The 27,733-nt window shown below is 48.9% G+C and overlaps 1 protein-coding gene across 1 annotated transcript in view; it reads left to right on the top strand.

Moving 5' to 3' along the window:
* The window catches only part of mcm9 (minichromosome maintenance 9 homologous recombination repair factor), a 59,797-nt gene that overhangs the window by 13,697 nt on the left and 18,367 nt on the right, over positions 1-27,733 (top strand). The window contains exons 8-13 of the mRNA XM_034162787.1: positions 83-208; positions 4,371-4,490; positions 5,486-5,660; positions 15,183-15,385; positions 25,346-25,549; positions 27,276-27,416. Of these exons, the coding sequence (XP_034018678.1) occupies positions 83-208; positions 4,371-4,490; positions 5,486-5,660; positions 15,183-15,385; positions 25,346-25,549; positions 27,276-27,416 (969 nt within the window). The remainder of the gene's footprint in view (positions 1-82; positions 209-4,370; positions 4,491-5,485; positions 5,661-15,182; positions 15,386-25,345; positions 25,550-27,275; positions 27,417-27,733) is intronic.

Raw genomic sequence — 27,733 nt, 5'->3', positions numbered from 1 at the left:
ATATCACACGTTAATACACCAAACATTTTGTTTTGATTACATCATCAGTTCCATCTCACAGGTTTGTCTCCTGTGTCTCCAGGTCGGAACCAGATCTTGTTGAGTTTGTGTCCACAGGTGTTTGGTATGTATGTGGTTAAACTGGCTGTGGCCATGGTGCTTGCTGGAGGGGTGCAGAGGGTCGATTCCTCTGGATCAAAGATCAGAGGTATGTCAAAATTATGTTTAAAAAGTAAAATTGAGATTTTATTGTCGTGATGTAAATGGCAGCTTCCCGTTCAAGGACTGTGTTTCATGTGTTCATTATAAAATAACCAGCTGAGTCTGCTGCAGCAGTACTGCAATACTACTATAGTACTTGTTAGGGATGTGAGTCGTTCAACAACTCACGATTCACTCCCCCTCTAGCTGCCACCTTATCGTGGTGGGGGACTTTGCGTACCTGGATGATCCTAGGAGCTATGTTGACGGGGCTTTGTGCTCCCTGTAGGGTCTCCCAAGGTAAACAGGTCCTAGGTGATGGGTCAGACTAAGGGCAGTTCAGAACCTCCATGACCAGTAAAAAATCAAGGACCGAGACATCGCCCAGTATGGTGGAGCCGGGGCCCCACCCTAGAGCCCGGCCTGGGGTTGGGGCTTGCGCGCGAGCGCCTGGCGGTCGGGCCTTAGCCCACGGGGCCCAGCCGGGATCAGCCCGAAAGAGGGATGTGGGCCCGCCCTCCTGTGGGTTCACCACCTGCAGAGGGGGCCATGGGGGTCGGGTGCAGAGAGGATTGGGTGGCGGTCGAGGGCGGGTGGCCCGGCGGCCCAGTCCATGCTCACAGCCCCTGGCTGTTGGGACGTGGAATGTCACCTCGCTGGGGGAGAAGGAGCCTGAGCTTGTGCGGGAGGTTGAGAGATACCGACTAGAGATAGTCGGGCTCACCTCCACGCACAGCTTGGGCTCTGGTACCCAACTCCTGGAGAGGGGCTGGACGCTTAATTTTTCTGGCGTTGCCCACGGGGAGAGGCAGAGAGCTGGGGTCGCATTGCATATTGCTCCCCAGCTCAGTCGCCATGTGTTGGAGTTCACTCCAGTGAACAAGAGGGTCGCGTCCCTACACCTTCGGGTCAGGGACAGGTCTCTCACCGTTGTCTTGGCCTATGGGCCGAGCAGCAGTGCAGAGTACCCGACCTTCCCTGAGTCCCTAGGAGGGGTACTAGATAGTGCTCCGACTGGGGACTCCATTGTTCTCCTGGGGGATTTCAACTCCCATGTGGGCAGCGAGAGTGAGACCTGGAGGGGCGTGATCAGGAAGCATGGCCTCAGTTGTTGGACTTCTGTGCTAGTCACAGTTTGTCCATCACAAACACCATGTTCGAGCACAAGGGTGTCCATAAGTGCACGTGGCAGCAGGACACCCTGAGCCGGAGGTCGATGATCGACTTTGTAGTCGTATCATCTGACCTTCGGCCACGTGTCTCGGACACTCAAGTGAAGAGAGGGGCAGAGCTGTCGACCGATCACCACCTGGTGGTGAGTTGGATCCGCTGGGAGGGGAGGAAGCCGGTCAGACCTGGCAGGCCCATGCGTATCGTGAGGGTCAACTGGGAACGACTGGCGGAACCCTCTGTCAGCGAGGTCTTCAACTCCCACCTCCGGGAGAGCTTCTCCCAGATCCCGGGGGAGGTTGGAGACATGGAGTCCGAGTGGAGCATGTTCTCCATCTCCATTGTCGATGCAGCCGCTCGTAGCTGTGGTCACAAGGTCTCTGGTGCCTGTCACGGCGGCAATCCCCGAACCTGGTGGTCACCGGAAGTAAGGGATGCCGTCAAGCTAAAGAAGGAGTCCAACTTATCTTTGTTGGTAGGTGGGACCCCAGAGGCAGCCGACAGGTACCGGCAGGCCAAGCGTGCCGCAGCCCGTGCGGTCGCAGAGGCAAAAACTCGGGTCTGGGAGGAGTTCGGGGAGGCCATGGAGGACTATCAGTCGGCCGCGAAGAGATTCTGGCAAACCGTCCGACGCCTCAGGAGGCGGAAGCAGCTCTCCACCAGCACTGTTTACGGTGCGGGTGGGGAGCTGTTGACCCTGACGGGGGATGTTGTCGGACGGTGGAAGGAGTACTTCGAGGATCTCCTCAATCCCATCGTCACATCTTCCGAAGAGGAAGCAGAGACTGGGGACTCGGAGGCGGACTCATCCATTACCCAGGTCGATGTCACCGAGGTGGTTAGAAAGCTCCTCGGTGGCAAGGCTCCTGGGGTGGATGAAATCTGTCCTGAGTACCTTAAGTCTCTGGATGTTGTGGGACTGTATTGGCTGACACACCTCTGGAACATCGCGTGGCGATCGGCAGTGCCTCTGGATTGGCAGACTGGGGTGGTGGTCCCTCTGTTTAAGAAGGGGGACTGGAGGGTGTGTTCCAACTATAGGGGGATCACACTCCTCAGCCTCCCCGGTAAGGTCTATTCCAGAGTACTGGAGAGGAGAATTCGACCAATGGTCGAACCTCGGATTCAGGAGGAGCAGTGTGGTTTTCGTCCTGGTTGCGGCACACTGGACCAGCTCTACACGCTCCATCGGGTGCTTGAGGGTTCATGGGGGTTCGCCCAACCAGTACACATGTGTTTTGTGGATCTGGAGAAGGCGTTTGACCGTGTCCCTCGGGGCACCCTGTGGGGAGTGCTAAGAGAGTACGGGGTCTGGGGTCCTTTGCTAAGGGCTATCCAGTCCCTGTACGACCACAGCAGGAGCTTGTTTCGCATTGCTGGTAGTAAGTCAAACCTGTTTCCAGTGCATTTTGGCCTCCGCCAGGGCTGCCCTTTGTCACCGGTTCTGTTAATTATTTTTATTGGCAGAATTTCTAGGTGCAGCCAGGGTGTAGACGGGGTCTGGTTTGGGAACCACAGAATCTCGGTGGAGTGTCCTTACCTCAAGTGGAGGAGTTTAAGTATCTCGGGGTCTTGTTCACGAGTGAGGGACGGATGGAGCGTGAGATCGATAGACGGATCGGTGCAGCATCTGCAGTGATGCGGTCGCTGTATCGGACCATTGTGGTGAAGAGAGAGCTGAGTAGGGGGGCAAAGCTTTCGATTTACCAATCGATCTGTGTTCCGATCCTCATCTATGGTCATGAGATTTGGCTCATGACTGAAAGAATGAGATCGCGAGTACAAGCGGCCGAGATGAGTTTCCTCCGCAGGGTGGCTGGGCGCTCCCTTAGAGATAGGGTGAGGAGCTCGGTCACTCGGGAGGAGCTTGGAGTCGAGCCGCTGCTCCTCCACGTCGAAAAGAGTCAGTTTTCCAGATGCCCCCTAGAGGCCTCGCTGGAGAGGTGTTCCAGGCACGTCCCACTGGGAGGAGGCCCCGGGGAAGACCCAGGACACGCTGGAGGGACTACATCTCTCAGCTGGCTTGGGAACACCTTGGGGTTCCCCCGGAGGAGCTGGGGGAGGTGTGTGTGGATCGGGAGGTCTGGGCGGCTTTGCTTGCACTGCTGCCCCCGCGACCCGATTCCGGATAAAGCGGAAGAAAATGGTTGGATGGATGGATGGATGAACTCACGATTCAATTTGATTCCGATTCTTGGGGTGATGATTCGATTCAGAATTGATTTTCAATTCAAAGAGCTCTGAGAAATAGTTCTATTACTTAAAAAATGTTTATGTTTAAGAAAATGCAGCTTTACAAGGTTAATCAAGTGATCCTAGATGTAAATGTACTTATCTGCTTTGCTCGTTCAGAGTTGGCTGGCAGTTTAGCGAAGCGCTGGTCAGTAGTCGGCAGAGACCGCTGCTCCCCTATTTTAGCTCCGGGTGATGACGTAGCATGTGGGCTTGCGGATTTGAAGTGTTTCCAAAGTACTTGACTTTCATTTTTCAGATTTTGCACACTGCATGAGTCATGTCAAGCTCCTTCTTACACAGCAAATAATAAAATCCAAAATGCTCCGGTGCTGGCTGGATTAGCTCTTCATCCGCCATGCTAAGCTACTGCTACAGTAGCTACAGCTACTGAACTCTGCAGCTCACGAGTGCTTGAAGCATGCCAGACACCCCCCCCACGGGGACGCTGTCATACGGAAGCCGTTGCATGACAAACAGTACACGCAGCAAGTAAGCAAGAAAATGTAAAAAAAAAAAATGCTTTTTAAAAATCAATTCTTGGACATTTTGGATCGATTCAGAATTGTAATAAATAAGAATCGCGATTCGGACGTGAATCAATTTTTTTTTTTTTACAACAGCCCTAGTACTTGTGCTTATCTGTTGTCAAACATGAATGTTACATTTTCATCTTTGTTTTTGACAGATGGATTCTGGCGGTTGAAACAGTTTGTGTTTGTCTTTACAAAGTCTTGTATGTGTGCAGATAATGTTGTCTTCTCCAGGGGAGTGTCACATGTTGCTGGTGGGTGATCCTGGCACAGGGAAGTCGCAGTTTCTGAAGTATGCGGCTAAGATCATGCCTCGCTCTGTACTCACAGCTGGAATTGGATCAACAAGTGCAGGTAGAAAGCTGAGCCTCAGTCTGGTTCAAATCTTTGCTTCTGCAGCTATGATCTGCTGTTGCCAGGCCTCTGGTCCTTTGTTCCTGCAGGCTGAGTCTTCACAGAATTGTTCAAAAGATCTTTGAAATCTATGTTCAGAAGGTGTGTGGGAGCCTCACACTAACCATGAGGATGAGATTTTTCTTCACGCAGACAGACTGAGCTGACTCAGTGACAAATAGTCCACAGTTCAGCGTGCAGGATGTTCTTAATTCACACAGGCCACAGGATCCTTAAGTTCCACTGAGATGACTTTGTGTCAAACAGACACTTCGTGAGACTCAGATGAGAAGGATCACTGTGAGGGAACATCAACTACAATGTTTTTGGTGTTTTCTCTAGACGTGAAGACATTCATACTTCACCTGAGTGTAGCAGAGAGATTGTTACTTTGCAGAGTTGGTGATAGACTGGTTAATTGCATGGGTGGTTGCCATCCAGGACCCAAGGTGATTCTGTAGTGTGGTGGATGTAGTGACAGTGCTGCTGGAGACAAGCGTGTTCGACCTTCCTTTCTAAACTTCCAGCTTAGAAAGCAGACTATTGGTCCTCAGAGCAGCTTTTGCTGATGGATTCTGTGACATGTCTCCTATGGTCAAGGGAGGACATGAAGGATGATCACGCCACCTGGACTTTCCAGAAGATTGCAGGAAGGTGGCATACGCTCAGAACAAGAGCAGCCAGTCCACACAGGAGTCAAGTCAGGTCTGGGAGCACGTGCTGGTGCCATGTGTCTCTGCCAACCTCAGCTCTCACTGTGAGAACCAAGGTGGCATGAACCTCCATCACAGTCTTTAGGGAACCTCCATCACAGTCCATAACAGACCAGAACCATTTGAAGCTTTTACGGTGAAAGCACTTTATGTTTGCCACTGATGGATGAACAGCATGTTTCTTACTCTTATTGCCAGTGATGAGGTGCCCTTGAGCAGGCGGTTCTCCTCTGTTTGCTGAAGGTCTGACAGTCGCAGCGGTGAAGGACGGTGGTGACTGGCACCTGGAGGCTGGAGCTCTGGTTCTGTCAGATGGCGGGTTGTGCTGCATCGATGAGTTCAGCAGCATCAAGGAACACGATCGCATCAGCATCCACGAAGCCATGGAGCAGCAGTCCATCAGTGTGGCCAAAGCTGGGTAGGTCAGCACAGTGCCCCCATGTGGCGAATCTTCTGATTCGGTCTGTGGCCTCTTGGGAACTGGTTCACAGACTTTGAATTGTGCTGACAGGAGGGAGTTGACCAACCTGCTGGCAGTCATGAACGTCAGCTTCACTGTGTTCTTCTTACGGTCACAGTGCAGCCTGTGTCAGCTTTCATTGGCCATTTTGTATAAAGCAAAAGACGTCCTCCCCAACACTCATTAGTTACTTTATATCACTCATTACTTGTTCTGTACATGACCTACTGTGTTGAAGTTTGGGGAACCACCTACAAATCGAACTCAAAGCCCAAATTTTTATTTCAAAAGAAAGTTAAAAGAATTATTAGTAAGAAACCTTATCGTGAGCCAACAAATCCTTTGTTTGCCCATTTAAATATTTTGAAATTTTGGGACTTGATTGATTACATTATAATCAGTGGTGGGCACAGTTATCAAAGTTATATTATTGAAGTTAATGTTTTCATGATCAGATTAGCTTTTCATATAACTTTGAAAACCATCAGCGGACCAATTAGCTTCCAATAAATTTAGGTCCAATAATTTTTAGACCGCTAGCATCTTTTTGAGTGAATAAAGCTTAACAGTTAAAAACATTTGTAAGTCCGAAATCAAAGAGTTTAGTACCTGCCTGTTAAATGTTTTGTAGCAGACAGACAGCTCTCCTCTGCAGGCAGAGGATGGAGCTGGTTACAGGAGAGAAAGGAAGCGAGAGAGGAGGAAAAAAGATAATTTCTCTATACACCATACAGACTCGCCGGCATATCATGCAAGTCATCAACAGGCATAAAGTTTTAACTTATGGACACTCTGATCAGGATTACTTGGAATATTTGTTTTAGCAAGTTTTCAGGGTCTGCCTGAAAACTTGCTAAAACAAATATTCCAAATAATCCATGTCTGCTACGTTTAATCTGCGTGGAATTTCATACAAAGAGTTTAATGCTGTTGTCCGTGTGCAGTGGTTAAAGTGTAGCCTGATCAGAGCGTCTCAATGCATTTCTCTTGTGAAACTTTACCCATAAAGCACTGCAGCATGTGTGTCCAAACACTAAAGCCTTCAAAATTAGTGCATTACTTTAAAACTAAAACATATAGTTGATATTATCACTTTATAAAACACCAGACATGACGTTAATTTAAATAACGTCTGGAATTAGTTTGGTTCAAATTTTAACCATAAGTTAAAACTGTATGCCTGTGGATGACTTGCATGATAAGCCGGTGAGTCTGTATGGTGTGAAGAGAAATTGTCTTTATTGTACCTCCTCTGTTGGGAAAGTGTCAGTACACGGACCCACAACAGGGGGCGCAAATGAACGGACAATGAAGAAAGTCAAATAACAAGGCTTTACTGTTGTGAACACGCACAACAAATACAACAAATCACAATTTCGGTCTCAAGTTAAATTCCAACAGTGTCGTGTGGGCAGGCTCGACGATAGGAGACGTCTGTCCAAGACGAACCGGAACCACCCGATTTCCTCTGCCACCGAACCCCGGGAATACTGGAACCGCCAAGTCCCGAACTCCCAGGTGGTCTCTGCCTCCACTCGTCGGATCCGGTACTGCTGGCGAGGAACAGACACAGTCAGACGTGGGTGCGGCTGCACCCAACAACACGTGGGGTGGAAAACACCACCTCCACCTCTAATCAGAAAACAACACTGTCTAGTAACTAGGATACTTATCAAATACGTTCCTTTCACAAATGATGAAGGGCTGGCTGAGTTCGTTACCTCCTTGGTAGAGCGATATCTCGGCAAATGAGGTGGAGATGCCGTCCTGCTGATATACCTCCTCAGTGATTGGGATCAGCTGTCTCCAGTGATAGATGACAGCTGTCATCCTGGCTGCTCCCGTAAGGTGGCAGTGCCCTCCGGTGCCTGGAGCCCGCACTCCAGGCAGGGCGCCCTCTAGTGGTGGTGGGCCAGCAGTACCTCCTCTTCAGCGGCCCACACAACAGGACCCCCCCCTCAACGGGCGCCTCCTGGCGCACGACCGGGTTTGTCAGGGTGGCGACGGTAGAAGTCGGCCAGGAGGGCCGGGTCCAGGATGAAGCCCTTCTTCACCCAGGAGCGTTCTTCGGGGCCGTACCCTTCCCAGTCCACCAGATACTGAAAACCCCGGCCCATCCGTCGGACGTCGAGGAGCCGGCGTACGGTCCAAGCCGGCCCTCCGTCGATGATCCGGGCAGGAGGTGGCGCCGGACCCGGAGTGCAGAGGGGTGAGGTGTGATGGGGTTTAATCCTGGAAACGTGGAATACTGGATGAATCCGCAGTGAGGCCGGAAGCTGGAGCCTCACTGCGGCGGGATTGATGACCTTGAGTATTTTGTACGGGCCGATGTATCGTTCTTGCAGTTTTGGGGAGTCCACTTGAAGGGGAATGTCCTTGGTGGACAACCACACTTCCTGCCCAGGACGATACGTGGGAGCCGGGGCCCGCCGCCGGTCTGCATGGTTCTTCGCCCTCGTCCGGGCCCTCAACAAAGCAGAACGGGCGGCACGCCACACCCGACGGCACTTCCGTAGGTGGGCCTGGACCGAGGGCACACCGACCTCCCCCTCAACCACCGGAAACAACGGGGGTTGATACCCCAAGCACACCTCGAAAGGGGAGAGGCCGGTGGCTGATGACACTTGGCTGTTGTGGGCGTACTCGATCCAGGCCAGGTGGGTACTCCAGGCCGTCGGGTGCGCTGGCTGTCACACAGCGTAGGGTCTGCTCCATCTCCTGGTTGGCCCGTTCTGCTTGTCCGTTGGTCTGGGGGTGATACCTGGACGAGAGACTGACCGTGGCCCCCAGTTCCCGGCAAAAGCTCCTCCAAACATGCGAGGAGAACTGGGGACCGCGATCAGAGACGATGTCTGATGGTATCCCATGCAGACGGACGACGTGGTGGACTAGGAGGTCCGCTGTCTCCTGGGCCGTTGGTAGCTTCAGGAGGGCCACGAAGTGGGCCGCCTTGGAGAATCGGTCCACTATCGTGAGGATGACAGTGTTTCCCTGGGACGGCGGAAGACCCGTGACAAAATCCAGGCCGATGTGAGACCAGGGGCGATGAGGCACGGGCAGCGGCTGCAGCAACCCCGATGTCTTGTGGTGGTCGGCCTTGCCCCTGGCGCAGGTGGTACAGGCCTGGATGTAACCCCGGACGTCGGCCTCCAGGGACGCACACCAGAAGTGCTGCCGGACGACTGCCACGGTTCTTCGCACCCCAGGATGACAGGAGAGCTTAGAACCGTGACAGAAGTCCAAAACTGCAGCCCTGGCTTGTGGTGGGACGTAAAGTTTGTTCTTCGGTCCGGTTCCGGGGTCCGGGTCTCGTGTCAGGGCCTCCCGGACGGTCTTCTCCACGTCCCAGGTGAGGGCGGCCACGATAGCGGACTCCGGGATGATGGGATCCGGGGGATCCGACGGCTCCGTTTTGACCTCTTCTTCATGTACCCGGGACAAAGCATCCGATCTTTGATTTTTGGTCCCGGGACGGTAGGTGATCCGGAAGTCAAAACGGCCGAAGAACAGTGACCAGCGGGCTTGCCTGGGATTCAGCCGCTTGGCGGTCCTGATATACTCCAGGTTCCGGTGGTCAGTGAAAACCGTGAATGGCACGGACGTTCCCTCCAACAGATGTCTCCACTCCTCAAGAGCCTCTTTCACCGCAAGCAGCTCTCGATTGCCGACGTCATAGTTCCGTTCGGCTGGGGTCAACCTGCGGGAAAAAATAGGCACACGGGTGAAGGACCTTATCCGTCTACCCGCTTTGGGACAGCACGGCTCCTATCCCTGAGTCCGAGGCGTCCACTTCAACCACTAACTGGCGACTAGGATCGGGCTGCACCAGAACAGGTGCAGACGAGAAGCGCCGTTTCAACTCCTTGAATGCGACATCGCACCGATCCGACCAGGTGAAGGGGACTTTTGGTGAGGTCAGGGCTGTCAGGGGGCTAGCTACCTGACTGTAGTCCTTAATGAACCTCCTGTAGAAATTAGCAAAGCCTAGGAACTGTTGCAACTTCCTACGGCTTGTGGGTTGGGGCCAGTCTCTCACCGCCGCAACCTTGGCCGGGTCAGGAGCGACGGAGTTGGAGGAGATGATGAACCCCAGGAAGGACAAAGAGGTGCGGTGGAACTCACACTTCTCGCCCTTCACAAACAGCTGGTTCTCCAACAACCGCTGCAGGACCTGACGTACATGCCGGACATGAGTCTCAGGATCCGGAGAAAAGATGAGTATATCGTCTAGATATACGAAGACGAACCGGTGCAGGAAATCCCGCAAGACATCATTAACTAATGCTTGGAACGTCGCGGGGGCGTTTGTGAGGCCGAACGGCATGACCAGGTACTCAAAGTGACCTAAGGGGGTGTTGAATGCCGTTTTCCACTCGTCTCCCTTCCGGATCCGAACCAGATGATACGCGTTTCTAAGATCGAGCTTGGTGAAAATTTGGGCTCCATGCAGGGGTGTGAACACCGAATCCAACAGGGGCAACGGGTATCGGTTGCGAACCGTAATCTCGTTCAGCCCCCTGTAATCAATGCATGGACGGAGTCCGCCGTCTTTTTTGCCCACAAAAAAGAAACCTGCGCCCATCGGGGAGGTGGAATTCCAGATCAACCCGGCAGCTAATGAGTCCCGGATGTAGGTCTCCATTGATTCGCGCTCAGGCCGGGAGAGGTTGTACAGCCTACTAGACGGAAACTCACTGCCCGGAACCAAATCAATGGCACAATCATACGGACGGTGGGGGGGAAGTGTGAGCGCCAGATCCTTGCTGAACACGTCGACAAGGTCGTGGTACTCCACCGGCACCGTCCCCAGATTGGGCGGGACTCTGACCTCCTCCTTAGCTTGGGAGCCGGGAGGAACCGAGGAACCTAAACACACCCGATGGCAGGTCTCGCTCCACTGAACCACTACCCCGGACGGCCAATCAATCCGGGGATTGTGCTTCAACATCCAGGGAAATCCTAAAACCACACGGGAGGTGGCCTGAGTCACAAAAAACTCGATCACCTCTCGGTGATTTCCCGACACCACCAGAGTTACAGGTGGTGTCTTATGCGTGATCGGAGGGAGTAGGGAGCCATCTAGTGCCCGAACCTGCACAGGCGAGGTAAGCGCCACCAGAGGGAGCCCTATCTCCCTAGCCCATCTGCTGTCCAGCAGATTCCCCTCAGAGCCCGTGTCCACCAGTGCTGGGGCCTTCAGGGTTACATCCTCATAAAGGATTGTAACTGGGAGTCGTGTGGCAATGTGGGTGTGTCCCACGTGAATGTCTCGGCCCACCCCTAGCCCAGTTTCTAGGGGCGGGGCGTTGGAGTTTAACCGCTCGGGGCAGTCTCTCATATGGTGCTCTATTGCACCACAAACAAAACAAGCTCCGTGGGCCCGTCTCCTCTGTGCATCTGGTGCCCTAAATGTTGCCCTACTCGTGTCCATAGCTTCGTCAGCAGGGGGAGCTGTGGCCCCATGGAGCGCAGGGGCCGTGGAGCGTGGGGAAGGCGGAGCGCGGTCGGAACCGGAAGGGAGAGGGACGGCGCGTGCCCGGCCACGCCCTTCGTCTCGTTCCCGCCGACGTTCTTCTAACCGGTTGTCTAACCGTATGACGAGATCGATGAGCCCATCTAAATCCCGCGGTTCGTCCTTAGCCACCAGGTGCTCCTTGAGAACCAAAGACAGTCCGTTTACAAAGGCGGCGCGGAGGGCAGTGCTATTCCAGCCGGACCTCGCAGCCGCAATGCGGAAGTCGACTGCATAGGCAGCTGCGCTCCGACGCCCCTGTCTCATTGACAGCAGCACGGTTGAAGCGGTTTCGCCTCTATTAGGGTGATCGAACACTGTTCTGAGCTCCCTTACAAACCCATCGTATGTCAGAAGGAGCCGTGAATTCTGCTCCCAGAGCGCTGTAGCCCAAGCGCGTGCCTCACCGCGAAGCAGGTTTATTACATAAGCTACTTTACTAGCATCGGTCGCGTACATGACGGGACGCTGTGCGAAGACGAGCAAGCACTGCATCAGAAAATCCGCGCACGTCTCCCCACAGCCTCCGTACGGCTCTGGGGGGCTTATGTATGCTTCCGGGGAAGGTGGGAGAGGTCGTTGAACAACCAGTGGAACGTCTATGTTACGCACAGGGTCTACGGGAGGGAGAGCCGCAGCGGCGCCCGGAGGGCGCGCTTCCACCTGCGCGGCGAGAGCCTCCACCCTGCGGTTCAGGAGGACGTTCTGCTCGGTCATCAAATCTAACCGAGTCGTGAAAGCGGTGAGTATCCGCTGCAACTCACCGATTACCCCTCCTGCGGACGCCTGCGCGTCCTGTTCTTCCATTGGCCGTTCAACAGCCGGTTGACGCCCCTCGGGATCCATGACGTTGGCCGAGATATCCTGTTGGGAAAGTGTCAGTACACGGACCCACAACAGGGGCGCAAATGAACGGACAATGAAGAAAGTCAAATAACAAGGCTTTACTGTTGTGAACACGCACAACAAATACAACAAATCACAATTTCGGTCTCAAGTTAAATTCCAACGGTGTCGTGTGGGCAGGCTTGACGATAGGAGACGTCTGTCCAAGACGAACCGGAACCACCCGATTTCCTCTGCCACCGAACCCCGGGAATACTGGAACCGCCAAGTCCCGAACTCCCAGGTGGTCTCTGCCTCCGCTCGTCGGATCCGGTACTGCTGGCGAGGAACAGACACAGTCAGACGTGGGTGCGGCTGCACCCAACAACACGTGGGGTGGAAAACACCACCTCCACCTCTAATCAGAAAACAACACTGTCTAGTAACTAGGATACTTATCAAATACGTTCCTTTCACAAATGATGAAGGGCTGGCTGAGTTCGTTACCTCCTTGGTAGAGCGATATCTCGGCAAATGAGGTGGAGATGCCGTCCTGCTGATATACCTCCTCAGTGATTGGGATCAGCTGTCTCCAGTGATAGATGACAGCTGTCATCCTGGCTGCTCCCGTAAGGTGGCAGCGCCCTCCGGTGCCTGGAGCCCGCACTCCAGGCAGGGCGCCCTCTAGTGGTGGTGGGCCAGCAGTACCTCCTCTTCAGCGGCCCACACAACATCCTCCTCTTTTTCTTTGGTCACCGGGTCTCTTTTGCTGACAGAAAGCTAATCTGACACAGAAGCGCTTGCTCATTGTTGTGTCAGTAGCTGCTGGTGTACTGAAATCAATACTGAAAGTTATCAGTTTAGCTTTTATCTGTAACTTCCACTAAAGTTTTTAGGGATTTATCAGTTTAGCTTTATAAAAGCTAACTTTTCAGTTAGCGGATCAACTGTTATTGAAGCTAATGTTTTGGTTAGCTGTGCCCACCACTGATTATAATACAAATTATGTTCAAAGTGAAAAATAGACTTCTGCCACAACACGTCCAGGACCTGTTTGAAATGAGGGACTCCAGTTACAATTTATGAGGAACGTTATTGTTTCAGAAACCAAAGATTCAAACTACTGTAAAAAGTCATTGTGTTTCCGGCAAAGGTGTAAATATTTGGAATAACTGCCCAGATAATATGAAATCACTTGGTGGTTTGACTGGTTTTAAAAGGCTCTATAAAAATTATTTGATTACTTGCTATGGCATGTTAAACTAGGTTTATTGATTCTGTTGTGTTGTGATTGATTGTGTTCTGATTCTGTTGTGCACTGCTGCTGGCATGTTTGTGTAATTTTTGACATTCAAATTCATGTATACTTTGTAGTAGTTATGATGGGTATATGTATCATTTTGTATAGATATGTATCATTTTTGATTTTGGTTGAAGGGGTAGGCATTTCCAAGCTTTTGCTTCTGCCTGCACCCTTTTGGGCACATGGGTGCATTGTTGGACTATCTTTCTCTTTCATTGTAAGTTTTTGTTGTTCTGGACCTGTGTGTGCCGATCTGTGTGCACATTCATTTTTCCTTTAGCACTAATAAACAGAACCCAACCGATGTATCGCTTAGCCGATAAAATCAGCTGACATCAGCCTTTCGCACACATCTCATTCATTCAGTCATTTTCTATACCCACTTACAGCGTTCAAAGGCCGCGGGGGACTGGAGCCGATCACAGCAGTCATAGACCCAGAGGCCGAGTTCACCCTGGACAGGACAGCAGTCTATCGCAGGGCCACACATAGACAGACAAATTGTGCCTTATTTTTGACGATATGAAAACTTTTAGTTTATCCAATAAACAACACAGAAAAACATTTTGTCTGTTGGTAATGGTGTCATTGCGTGGTTTGTCCAGCAGACAGCACTCTGACACCATTGTAAACAGTCCTGTCATGGCTTGGACCTCCATCACTCCTTGATCACATTAGCAACAAGAGACAGAGGCAAAGCGACCAGCTGCCATTCATTTTCAATCAGTGGCCATTTTACAATGAGAACAGACAAATGGTTGCTATAGCCCCTGTCACTGTGGTGTATTCGTAGAGCTGCTCATTAGAGCGTATCGTCTACTGTAATGAGCAGCTCTCCGCCCGCTTCACAAGGAGTTTTTTCTCAATATGTAGCGGTATGTTGAGGGCTACACGCGTAGGACGGAATAAATTAAACATGTTTAATTTTCTTCGGCGTACAGCACAGCATGGAGCCTTCATGCGAGTACACGCAGCGCCGTGCTACTGTCCGCTATTGTGAGCCTGCCCACGCTTCAACACAGTACTGTGCGTCATTTCACATCTCCCTATTGTTCTTCTGGAGCTATAAATACTGCAAGATCGTTGCTTCACTTTATCATACTGGACTGATTAAGGACTGTTTCACTGTGTCGCATCGTTTCATAAAAGCGCTCTGTCGCGCGCGGTCTCTCTCTGTGTTTGTTACAGAGAGAGAGACCGCGCGCTATTAGACTCCTTAAAATAAAAGCGGTCTCTCTCTCTGTGTGTGAGAGGGAGAGAGACCGCGCGTGCTATCAGTAAAAGCACTCCCAGTTTAACGAGTCACAGCGTTTCGTTCAGGGCAGCCTTTACACAGCCAGACTCAGCAGCATCTGGACACAGTGAAGGTGATCCACCAAGACAAAAAAAAAAAATGATAATAATAATAATGACTCTGTTTTTGAGCCGCACCACACCATGCAGTAGAGAACAGAGCGCACTTCCACAGAGGCAGAAAATAACACTGAAACTGGTGCGGCATGGCACACGCGACTGTGTGCACATTAAAACGCGAACACACGCAGCTGCAAGTATGAATGAACACTTAAAGACTGAGTAAGCGCGTATTTAAATGAAACACAGCGCCGCAATGAGCACCTCTACGAATACGACACTGTGACAGGGGCTTTAGGTGCCACCAAAATAAGTGAGAAGTCTATATTATGTTAATGCAGAGCAATGTGACACAGCTGCTACCAGTTACTCCCTAATATCAGTGTCAGCCACCAATAAAATCCATATCAATTGGACTCTACGTGTAAATGAAGACTTTCTGTGTTTACGAGATGTAAGTACAATCATTCTTCTTCTCTTTGTGCAGTATTGTATGTAAGCTGAACACGAGGACCAGCATTCTAGCAGCGACCAACCCTAAAGGCCAGTATGATCCAGACCAGTCCGTCTCCGTCAATGTGGCTCTGGCGAGTCCTTTGCTCAGTCGATTTGACCTGGTTTTGGTCCTAATGGACACTAGGAATCCAGAGTGGGACTGCGTCATCTCCTCATTCATTCTGGAGGAAAGAGGTGACTGAATGCTCCTGATGTGTGAGGACTATTCGGGTTGGTGTTATCACCACAGAGACTGAGGACTGGGTGAGGGTTTGTGTTGCTGTCATCACAGAGACTGAGGACTAGGTTAGGGTTCGGGTTGGTGTCATCATCACAGTGACTGAGGACTGGGTTAAGGTTCGGGTTGGTGTCATCATCACAGTGACTGAGGACTGGGTTAGGGTTCGGGTTGGTGTCATCATCACAGTGACTGAGGACTGGGTTAGGGTTCGGGTTGGTGTCATCACGGTGTCTTTTGACTGGGTTAGAGTTTGTGTTGTATCATCACGGTGACTGAGGACTGGGTTAAGGTTCAGGTTGGTGTCATCATCACAGTGACTGAGGAGTGGGTTAGGGTTCGGGTTGGTGTCATCACGGAGACTGAGGACTGGGTTAGAGTTTGTGTTAGTATCATCACGGTGACTGAGGACTGGGTTAGGGTTTGTGTTGGTGTCATCATCACGGAGACTGAGGAGTGGGTTAGGGTTCGGGTCAGTGTCATCACGGTGACTGAGGACTGGGTTAGGGTTTGTGTTGTGTCATCAAAATCAAATCAAATCAATTTTATTTATATAGCGTCAAATCACAACAAACAGTTGCCCCAAGGCGCTTTATATTGTAAGGCAAGGCCATACAATAATTACGGAAAAACCCCAACGGTCAAAACGACCCCCTGTGAGCAAGCACTTGGCGACAGTGGGAAGGAAAAACTCCCTTTTAACAGGAAGAAACCTCCAGCAGAACCAGGCTCAGGGAGGGGCAGTCTTCTGCTGGGACTGGTTGGGGCTGAGAGAGAGAACCAGGAAAAAGACATGCTGTGGAGGGGAGCAGAGATCAATCACTAATGATTAAATGCAGAGTGGTGCATACAGAGCAAAAAGAGAAAGAAAGTGCATCATGGGAACCCCCCAGCAGTCTACGTCTATAGCAGCATAACTAAGGGATGGTTCAGTGTCACCTGATCCATCCCTAAGTATAATCTTTAGCAAAAAGGAAAGTTTTAAGCCTAATCTTAAAAGTAGAGAGGGTGTCTGTCTCCATGATCTGAATTGGGAGCTGGTTCCACAGGAGAGGAGCCTGAAAGCTGAAGGCTCTGCCTCCCATTCTACTCTTACAAACCCTAGGAACTACAAGTAAGCCTGCAGTCTGAGAGCGAAGCGCTCTATTGGGGTGATATGGTACTATGAGGTCCCTAAGATAAGATGGGACCTGATTATTCAAAACCTTATAAGTAAGAAGAAGAATTTTAAATTCTATTCTAGAATTAACAGGAAGCCAATGAAGAGAGGCCAATATGGGTGAGATATGCTCTCTCCTTCTAGTCCCCGTCAGTACTCTAGCTGCAGCATTTTGAATTAACTGAAGGCTTTTCAGGGAACTTTTAGGACAACCTGATAATAATGAATTACAATAGTCCAGCCTAGAGGAAATAAGTGCATGAATTAGTTTTTCAGCATCACTCTGAGACAAGACCTTTCTAATTTTAGAGATATTGCGCAAATGCAATTAAATTAAATTACCATTAAATAATGGTAGGGCTTCCTTGAGCAGCCTGGTAGGAATGGGGTCTAATAGACATGTTGATGGTTTGGAGGAAGTAACTAATGAAAATAACTCAGACAGAACAATCGGAGAGAAAGAGTCTAACCAAATACCGGCATCACTGAAAGCAGCCAAAGATAACGATACGTCTTTGGGATGGTTATGAGTAATTTTTTCTCTAATAGTTAAAATTTTATTAGCAAAGAAAGTCATGAAGTCATTACTAGTTAAAGTTAAAGGAATACTCGGCTCAATAGAGCTCTGACTCTTTGTCAGCCTGGCTACAGTGCTGAAAAGAAACCTGGGGTTGTTCTTATTTTCTTCAATTAGTGATGAGTAGTAAGATTTCCTAGCTTTACGGAGGGCTTTTTTATAAAGCAACAGACTCTTTTTCCAGGCTAAGTGAAGATCTTCTAAATTAGTGAAACGCCATTTCCTCTCCAACTTACGGGTTATCTGCTTTAAGCTGCGAGTTTGTGAGTTATACCACGGAGTCAGGCACTTCTGCTACAGCATCCAAAGTTGTCTTCAATGAGGATGTAAAACTATTGACGAGATACTCTATCTCACTTACAGAGTTTAGGTAGCTACTCTGCACTTTGTTGGTATATGGCATTAGAGAACATAAAGAAGGAATCATATCCTTAAACCTAGTTACAGCACTTTCTGAAAGACTTCTAGTGTAATGAAACTTATTCCCCACTGCTGGGTAGTCCATCAGAGTAAATGTAAATGTTATTAAGAAATGATCAGACAGAAGGGAGTTTTCAGGGAATACTGTTAAGTCTTCAATTTCCATGCCATAAGTCAGAACAAGATCTAAGATATGATTAAAGTGGTGGGTGGACTCATTTACATTTTGAGCAAAGCCAATTGAGTCTAATAATAGATTAAATGCAGTGTTGAGGCTGTCATTCTCAGCATCTGTGTGGATGTTAAAATCGCCCACTATAATTATCTTATCTGAGATAAGCTCTAAGTCAGACAAAAGGTCTGAAAATTCACAGAGAAACTCACAGTAACGACCAGGTGGATGATAGATAATAACAAATAAAACTGGTTTTTGGGACTTCCAATTTGGATGGACAAGACTAAGAGTCAAGCTTTCAAATGAATTAAAGCTCTGTCTGGGTTTTTGATTAATTAATAAGCTGGAATGGAAGATTGCTGCTAATCCTCCACCTCGGCCCGTGCTACGAGCATTCTGGCAGTTAGTGTGACTCGGGGGTGTTGACTCATTTAAACTAACATATTCATCCTGCTGTAACCAGGTTTCTGTAAGGCAGAATAAATCAATATGTTGATCAATTATTATATCATTTACTAACAGGGACTTAGAAGAGAGAGACCTAATCATCACAGTGACTGAGGACTGGGTTAGGGTTTGTGTTGGTGTCATCATCACAGTGACTGAGGACTGGGTTAGGGTTTGTGTTGGTGTCATCATCACAGTGACTGAGGACTGGGTTAGGGTTGGTGTCATCACGGTGACTGAGGACTGGGTTAGGGTTCGGGTCGGTGTCATCATCACAGTGACTGAGGACTGGGTTAGGGTTTGTGTTGGTGTCATCATGGTGACTGAGGACTAGGTTAGGGTTTGTGTTGGTGTCATCATCACAGTGACTGAGGACTGGGTTAGGGTTCGGGTCGGTGTCATCATGGTGACTGAGGACTGGGTTAGAGTTTGTGTTGGTGTCATCATCACAGTGACTGAGGACTGGATTAGGGTTCGGGTTGGTGTCATCACGGTGACTGAGGACTGGGTTAGGGTTCGTGTCGGTGTCATCATCACAGTGACTGAGGACTGGGTTAGGGTTTGTGTTGGTGTCATCATGGTGACTGAGGACTAGGTTAGGGTTTGTGTTGGTGTCATCATCACGGTGACTGAGGACTGGGTTAGGGTTCGGGTCGGTGTCATCATCACAGTGACTGAGGACTGGGTTAGAGTTTGTGTTGGTGTCATCACGGAGACTGAGGAGTGGGTTAGGGTTCGGGTTGGTGTCATCACGGAGACTGAGGACTGGGTTAGGGTTCGGGTTGGTGTCATCACAGTGACTGAGGACTGGGTTAGGGTTTGTGTTGGTGTCATCATGGTGACTGAGGACTGGGTTAGGGTTCGGGTCAGTGTCATCACGGTGACTGAGGACTGGGTTAGGGTTTGTGTTGTGTCATCACAGTGACTGAGGACTGGGTTAGGGTTTGTGTTGGTGTCATCATGGTGACTGAGGACTGGGTTAGAGTTTGTGTAGGTGTCATGGTGACTGAGGACTGGGTTAGGGTTTGTGTTGGTGTCATCATGGTGACTGAGGACTGGGTTAGGGTTTGTGTTGGTGTCATCACGGTGACTGAGGACTGGGTTAGGGTTTGTGTTGGTGTCATCACGGTGACTGAAGACTGGGTTAGAGTTTGTGTAGGTGTCATGGTGACTGAGGACTGGGTTAGAGTTTGTGTTGGTGTCATCATGGTGACTGAGGACTGGGTTAGGGTTCGAGTTGGTGTCATCATCACAGTGACTGAGGACTGGGTTAGGGTTTGTGTTGGTGTCATCATGGTGACTGAGGACTGGGTTAGGATTCGAGTTGGTGTCATCATCACAGTGACTGAGGACTGGGTTAGAGTTTGTGTTGGTGTCATGGTGACTGAGGACTGGGTTAGGGTTTGTGTTGGTGTCATGGTGACTGAGGACTGGGTTAGGGTTTGTGTTGGTAAGTAAGTAAGTAAGTAAGTAAATTTTATTTATATAATTTGTAATGAAACGTATTCCCCACTGCTGGGTAGTCCATCAGAGTAAATGTAAATGTTATTAAGAAATGATTAGACAGAAGGGAGTTTTCAGGGAATACTGTTAAGTCTTCTATTTCCATACCATAAGTCAGAACAAGATCTAAGATATGATTAAAGTGGTGGGTGGACTCATTTACATTTTGAGCAAAGCCAGTTGAGTCTAATAATAGATTAAATGCAGTGTTGAGGCTGTAATTCTCAGCATCTGTGTGGATGTTAAAATCGCCCACTATAATTATCTTATCTGAGATAAGCACTAAGTCAGACAAAAGGTCTGAAAATTCACAGAGAAACTCACAGTAACGACCAGGAGGACGATAGATAACAACAAATAAAACTGTTTTTTGGGACTTCCAATTTGGATGGACAAGACTAAGAGTCAAGCTTTCAAATGAATTAAAGCTCTGTCTGGGTTTTTGATTAATTAATAAGCTGGAATGGAAGATTGCTGCTAATCCTCCGCCTCGGCCCGTGCTACGAGCATTCTGGCAGTTAGTGTGACTCGGGGGTGTTGACTCATTTAAACTAACATATTCATCCTGCTGTAACCAGGTTTCTGTAAGGCAGAATAAATCAATATGTTGATCAATTATTATATCATTTACTAACAGGGACTTAGAAGAGAGAGACCTAATCATCACAGTGACTGAGGACTGGGTTAGGGTTTGTGTTGGTGTCATCATCACAGTGACTGAGGACTGGGTTAGGGTTCGGGTCGGTGTCATCATGGTGACTGAGGACTGGGTTAGAGTTTGTGTTGGTGTCATGGTGACTGAGGACTGGGTTAGGGTTTGTGTTGGTGTCATCATCACAGTGACTGAGGACTGGGTTAGGTTTCGGGTTGGTGTCATCACGGTGACTGAGAACTGGGTTAGGGTTCGGGTCGGTGTCATCATCACAGTGACTGAGGACTGGGTTAGGGTTTGTGTTGGTGTCATCATGGTGACTGAGGACTAGGTTAGGGTTTGTGTTGGTGTCATCATCACAGTGACTGAGGACCGGGTTAGGGTTCGGGTCGATGTCATCACGGTGACTGAGGACTGGGTTAGGGTTTGTGTTGGTGTCATCATCACAGTGACTGAGGACTGGGTTAGAGTTTGTGTTGGTGTCATCACGGAGACTGAGGAGTGGGTTAGGGTTCGGGTTGGTGTCATCACGGAGACTGAGGACTGGGTTAGGGTTCGGGTTGGTGTCATCATGGTGACTGAGGACTGGGTTAGGGTTCGGGTTGGTGTCATCAGCACAGTGACTGAGGACTGGGTTAGGGTTCGGGTCAGTGTCATCACGGTGACTGAGGACTAGGTTAGGGTTTGTGTTGGTGTCATCATGGTGACTGAGGACTGGGTTAGGGTTTGTGTTGGTGTCATCATGGTGACTGAGGACATGGTTAAAGGAGCAGTAAAGCTGGATGTCATCCGCAAATAACTGGTAAGAGACATCAGTAAATCTTTGAATGATCCTACCTAAAGGGATCAAGTACAATAAAAACAAAATGGGGCCCAATACAGAACCCTGAGGGACTCCACATAACAGGTCCGCAGACTCTGACCTTATCTGGTTAGCAAAACGCTAAAGCTGCGCCCAGACAGATATGAAAAAAACCACCGAAGAACTGACCCCGACAGTCCGACATGATCCCTCAGTCTATTCAGCAGGACCTGGTGGTCAACAGTATCAAAGGCAGAGGACAAATCCAAAAGAACCAACACGGTGGATTTCATCAGCAGACATCATAATGTCGCTGGACACTTTCAAAAGAGCCGTTTCCGTAGAGTGTTGTCTACGAAAACCGGACTGAAACCTGTCATGAATGTTATTCTGATCCAGGAAGAGTGTCAGTTGGTCTGAAACCACCCTCTCGAGGATCTTAGACAGGAATGGGAGCTTAGAAATAGGTCTAAAACTACTTAGCTCCATTTGATTTAAACCTGGTTTTTTCAGTGGCATGCTTAAAAGCACTGGGAAACACACCGGTGGACAAAGAAAGATTTACCATTCTAGTAATATACGGACCAATTACCTCAAATACTTTAATAAAGAGCCTGTAGGGAAGGATGTCCAATGAGCAAGAGGATGGTTTCATCTTGCTCACCAATGCCGAAATATCAGCAAGTGTCACAGCCCTAAATGAAGACCAAATGCTGAGAACAGGCTCAATAACAGTAGAAGTACCACACAGGGAGGGTGGAATTTTATCCTTAATCAACTTGATTGAGTGAAAAAACTCAAAAAAGCATTGCTGTCAGCTTCAGAAAACACAGGAGTAACTGAAGCAGCAGGACATACAAGAGGGTTGATTGTATCAAACAACACTCTGGGATTCTTCTTATTCACAGACACCAGCTGACGTATGTAGACAGAACGGGCACTCTCAGCCAGTTTGTTATATGATAGAACCAGCTCCCTGAGATGAAGCCTGTGAACCTCAAGTTTAGAGGATTTCCACAGGCGTTCAGTCCTTTGACACAGTCTCTTAAGACTTAAGAGCTCTTCATTAATCCAAGGGCACTCATTTTTCTGTAAAGACACGTTGTATTTGACAGGAGCCAACTGATCAAGAATAGTATCACAGTGTTGGTTAAAACACTGGATAAAATTGTCTATATCAAGAAAATCAGTGAACAAACAAGAATTAAACATAGAAGAAAATCTTTCTGCAGTTTCAGCAGTGATGATACGCCTCCGAGACTTAACTTCTAAGGGCTTCTGATCAGAGCTGGAATGCAGGTCAAACGAAACGAGAACTATGGTCGCTCAAGTGGACATCTTTTATAGACATATTTAAAATGTCTAGGCCAAGTGTAAAAACTAAATCTAAAATGTGACCCTTTTGGTGAGTGGGCTCAGAAACATGTTGCACAAAATTAAAAGCTTCAGTCAACGATAAAAGCTCCATAGCAGAGCAAGATAACGTGTCATCAACATGAAGGTTAAAATCTCCAAGAATTAAAACAGATTCCAACGTTATAATAGAGGATAAAAAGTCACTGACACTGACTTGGTGTCATCATGATGACTGAGGACTGGGTTAGGGTTTGTGTTGGTGTCATCACGGTGACTGAGGACTGGGTTAGGGTTTGTGTTGGTGTCATCATGGTGACTGACGACTGGGTTAGGGTTTGTGTTGGTATCATCACGGTGACTGAGGACTGGGTTAGAGTTTGTGTTGGTGTCATCATCACAGTGACTGAGGACTGGGTTAGGGTTCGAGTTGGTGTCATCATGGTGACTGAGGACTGAGTTAGGGTTTGTGTTGGTGTCATCATGGTGACTGAGGACTGGGTTAGGGTTTGTGTTGGTGTCATCACGGTGACTGAGGACTGGGTTAGGGTTTGTGTTGGTGTCATCATGGTGACTGAGGACTGAGTTAGGGTTTGTGTTGGTGTCATCATGGTGACTGAGGACTGGGTTAGGGTTTGTGTTGGTGTCATCACGGTGACTGAGGACTGGGTTAGGGTTTGTGTTGGTGTCATCATGGTGACTGAGGACTGAGTTAGGGTTTGTGTTGGTGTCATCATGGTGACTGAGGACTGGGTTAGGGTTTGTGTTGGTGTCATCACGGTGACTGAGGACTGGGTTAGGGTTTGTGTTGGTGTCATCATGGTGACTGACGACTGGGTTAGGGTTTGTGTTGGTATCATCACGGTGACTGAGGACTGGGTTAGAGTTTGTGTTGGTGTCATCATGGTGACTGACGACTGGGTTAGGGTTTGTGTTGGTGTCATCATGGTGACTGACGACTGGGTTAGGGTTTGTGTTGGTGTCATCATGGTGACTGAGGACTGGGTTAGGGTTTGTGTTGGTGTCATCATGGTGACTGAGGACTGGGTTAGAGTTTGTGTTGGTGTCATCACGGTGACTGAGGACTGGGTTAGGGTTTGTGTTGGTGTCATCATGGTGACTGACGACTGGGTTAGGGTTTGTGTTGGTGTCATCATGGTGACTGAGGACTGGGTTAGGGTTTGTGTTGGTGTCATCATGGTGACTGAGGACTGGGTTAGGGTTTGTGTTGGTGTCATCATGGTGACTGAGGACTGAGTTAGGGTTTGTGTTGGTGTCATCATGGTGACTGAGGACTGGGTTAGGGTTTGTGTTGGTGTCATCACGGTGACTGAGGACTGGGTTAGGGTTTGTGTTGGTGTCATCATGGTGACTGACGACTGGGTTAGGGTTTGTGTTGGTATCATCACGGTGACTGAGGACTGGGTTAGAGTTTGTGTTGGTGTCATGGTGACTGAGGACTGGGTTAGAGTTTGTGTTGGTGTCATCATCACAGTGACTGAGGACTGGGTTAGGGTTCGAGTTGGTGTCATCATCACAGTGACTGAGGACTGGGTTAGGGTTTGTGTTGGTGTCATCATCACAGTGACTGAGGACTGGGTTAGGGTTTGTGTTGGTATCATCACGGTGACTGAGGACTGGGTTAGAGTTTGTGTTGGTGTCATGGTGACTGAGGACTGGGTTAGGGTTTGTGTTGGTATCATCACGGTGACTGAGGACTGGGTTAGAGTTTGTGTTGGTGTCATGGTGACTGAGGACTGGGTTAGAGTTTGTGTTGGTGTCATCATCACAGTGACTGAGGACTGGGTTAGGGTTCGAGTTGGTGTCATCATCACAGTGACTGAGGACTGGGTTAGGGTTTGTGTTGGTGTCATCATCACAGTGACTGAGGACTGGGTTAGGGTTTGTGTTGTGTCATCACGGTGACTGAGGACTGGGTTAGAGTTTGTGTTGGTGTCATGGTGACTGAGGACTGGGTTAGGGTTTGTGTTGTCATCATGGTGACTGAGGACTGGGTTAGAGTTTGTGTTGGTGTCATCACGGAGACTGAGGACTGGGTTAGGGTTCGAGTTGGTGTCATCATCACAGTGACTGAGGACTGGGTTAGGGTTTGGGTTGGTGTCATCATCATGGTGACTGAGGAGTGGGTTAGAGTTTGTGTTGGTGTCATCACGGAGACTGAAGACTGGGTTAGGGTTTGAGTCGGTGTCATCACGGTAACTGAGGACTGGGTTAGGGTTTGTGTTGGTGTCATCACGGTGACTGAGGACTGGGTTAGGGTTTGTGCTGGTGTCATGGTGACTGAGGACTGGGTTAGGGTTCGAGTTGGTGTCATCATCATGGTGACTGAGGACTGGGTTAGGGTTCGGGTTGGTGTCATCATCATGGTGACTGAGGACTGGGTTAGGGTTTGTGTTGGTGTCATCATGGTGACTGAGGACTGGGTTAGGGTTCGAGTTGGTGTCATCATCACAGTGACTGAGGACTGGGTTAGGGTTCGGGTTGGTGTCATCATCACGGTGACTGAGGACTGGGTTAGGGTTCGGGTTGGTGTCATCATCACGGTGACTGAGGACTGGGTTAGGGTTCGGGTTGGTGTCATCATCACAGAGACTGAGGTCTGGGTTAGGGTTCGGGTTGGTGTCATCACGGTGACTGAGGACTGGGTTAGGGTTCGGGTTGGTGTCATCACGGTGACTGAGGACTGGGTTAGGGTTCGGGTTGGTGTCATCACAGTGACTGAGGACTGGGTTAGGGTTTGTGTCCTGGGGCATTTTTGATTGAGGTTTAACTAAAAGTTTGTGTTCATGCTTTTGGGGTTTGTTTCAGGCGTCCCTGCAGAGTCTTTGTCCCTGTGGTCCATAGACAGGATGAAGTCGTATTTCTCTCTGATCAAACGCTTACAGCCGCGGGTGTCTGAGGAGGCAAACAGCATCCTGTCACGTTACTACCAGCTGCAGAGACAGAGCGACAGTCGAAACGCGGCTCGCACCACCATCCGCATGCTGGAGAGTCTGAGCAGACTGGCAGAAGGTGTGAACTTTAGAAAAAATCATTATGTTGTGCCGTCAAGTCCAGAGAATTTCAATTTATTTTCAATTTATTTTTAATTTATTTTCATTTATATAGCGCCAAATCACAACAGAGTTGCCTAGAGGCGCTTCACACAGGTAAGGTCTAACCTTACCAACCCCCAGAGCAACAGTGGTAAGGAAAAACTCCCTGTGAGGAAGAAACCTCAAGCAGACCAGACTCAAAGGGGTGACCCTCTGATTGGGCCATGATACAAACATAAATTACAGAACAATTCACAGAACAATTCACGGACGAATATACAAGAAATGCTGTTGGTGCACAGGACAGGAGGGTCTCCAGCACAAATACCACACCCATCTCTGGATGGAGCTGCACCTTAACCAGAGAGAAAAAACAGAATCAAGCATCAGAAAGACAAGAAATACAGTATAATTTGTCAACATTAAACAACAAGAAAAACAGAAGAAATACTAAGGTAATCGCCGGCCACTAGCCCTAAACTTCACTAAAAGGCCCAGAATTTAGGTAAAGTTGAGGCCGCGGCACGCTGCGTTTACTAAGAAAATGAATTAAAAGAGTAAAAAGCGTAAAACAAAACTGTACCAGTATGCTGCCATATGAAAGGGAAAATAAGTGCATCTTAAGTCTGGACTTGAAAATCTCCACAGAATCTGACTGTTTTATTGATGCAGGGAGATCATTCCACAGAACAGGGGCACGATAAGAGAAAGCTCTGTGACCCACAGACTTCTTATTCACCTTAGGGACACAAAGTAGTCCTGTACCCTGAGAACACAGAGCCCGGGCCGGTACGTAAGGTTTAATTAGGTCAGCTAGGTAGGGAGGTGCCAGTCCATGAACAATTTTATAGGTTAGTAGCAGAACCTTAAAATCAGATCTCACTGGGACAGGAAGCCAGTGAAGAGATGCCAAAATGGGTGTAATGTGGTCAAACTTTCTGGGCTGCCGCATGGGTCAAATGGACACAGTGTTATATTGACATAACACACGGCAAAGAAATGTGCTGAAAGGTTGCAAGGTGAGCAAAAGATCAGATGGTACTGTAAAGGGATGCAAGATGGAGAAAATTGTATGAAATGTTGCAAATGGCTCCAAGATACTACAGAGGGCACCACATGTGTCAGATGGGTGCACGACATGGAAAATAGATGAGATGCAGCAACCAGACGCAAGATGCAGAAAACACAGAAGATGCAGCAAACAGATGGAGGAAATGACTGTGAAATGCATCAAAGGGACACGAGATGTAGCCAGCACACGTAGGGCATGTGCACATTTTATTTTTAATTGAATTGTTTTATTTGTAATTTTACACCTTACTGAACATATTTTGCACACGCATGATGTGACCCCAGAGGCAAGTTTTACTGCTCAAAGTGAGACAAGAGTCAGATGGTCAATTCAGCCTCGTTTTACTTTTTGTTTTTTTGTTTTTTTCTTCATTATTTTTTGAGTTGATGAGATTCTGAAACAAAATGAGGCTAATTTGAGATTTTGAATGTCTTTCTAGAGAAACACGCCGGTGTCTCCTTTTGGTTTCACACAAACCTCGAGGAGAACGTGTTTGAGGTCTCATCGGTTTATTTCCTGTCACGCTCTTTGTGTGTATTGATCGTGACTCTGAGGAGCAGCAGGGACCCGGCACCACGTGGTTCTGTGTTTTATCACTTCTTATTAACACACTCTGTGTTTTGGTCTGAAGCTCACGCTCGGCTGATGTTCAGAGAGACGGTAACCGTGGAAGACGCCGTCATGGCCGTCTGCGTCATGGAGTGCTCCATGCAGGTAAAACAGCACAAAACATCTGATCAATACTCGACCTGTGGCGATGATCACTTGATGAGTTTGATGTTATTGTTTGTGGAGCATTTTTGAATCGGCGTCACATTTTCACACCGAGCCACCATCAGTCACCTTCACTTTTGCACTCCTGCAGGTCTGAAAAGAATTCTGGGTAATTTTACCACGTGGCAGTCAGCTGTCACCGCGGCGCCATGTTGCTGCAGGTCAAGACAAGCTGATTGGTGGAAAAGACTCTTCTTTTGTTATGCTGTTCATCTTCAAATAGAAGAAACAAACAAAACACCACTTCCATTCCCAGGCTTTTTGCAAGTGATACTGCCCCTTGTGGTGACATAGGAGTAGAAGCAGCAGTGAAGG

The sequence above is a fragment of the Thalassophryne amazonica genome, chromosome 21 (genome assembly GCF_902500255.1).
Source record: "Thalassophryne amazonica chromosome 21, fThaAma1.1, whole genome shotgun sequence".
NCBI classification, from domain to species: domain Eukaryota; kingdom Metazoa; phylum Chordata; class Actinopteri; order Batrachoidiformes; family Batrachoididae; genus Thalassophryne; species Thalassophryne amazonica.
Note: the sequence above shows the minus strand (reverse complement) of the source record. Positions and strands in the feature narration are given on the sequence as shown.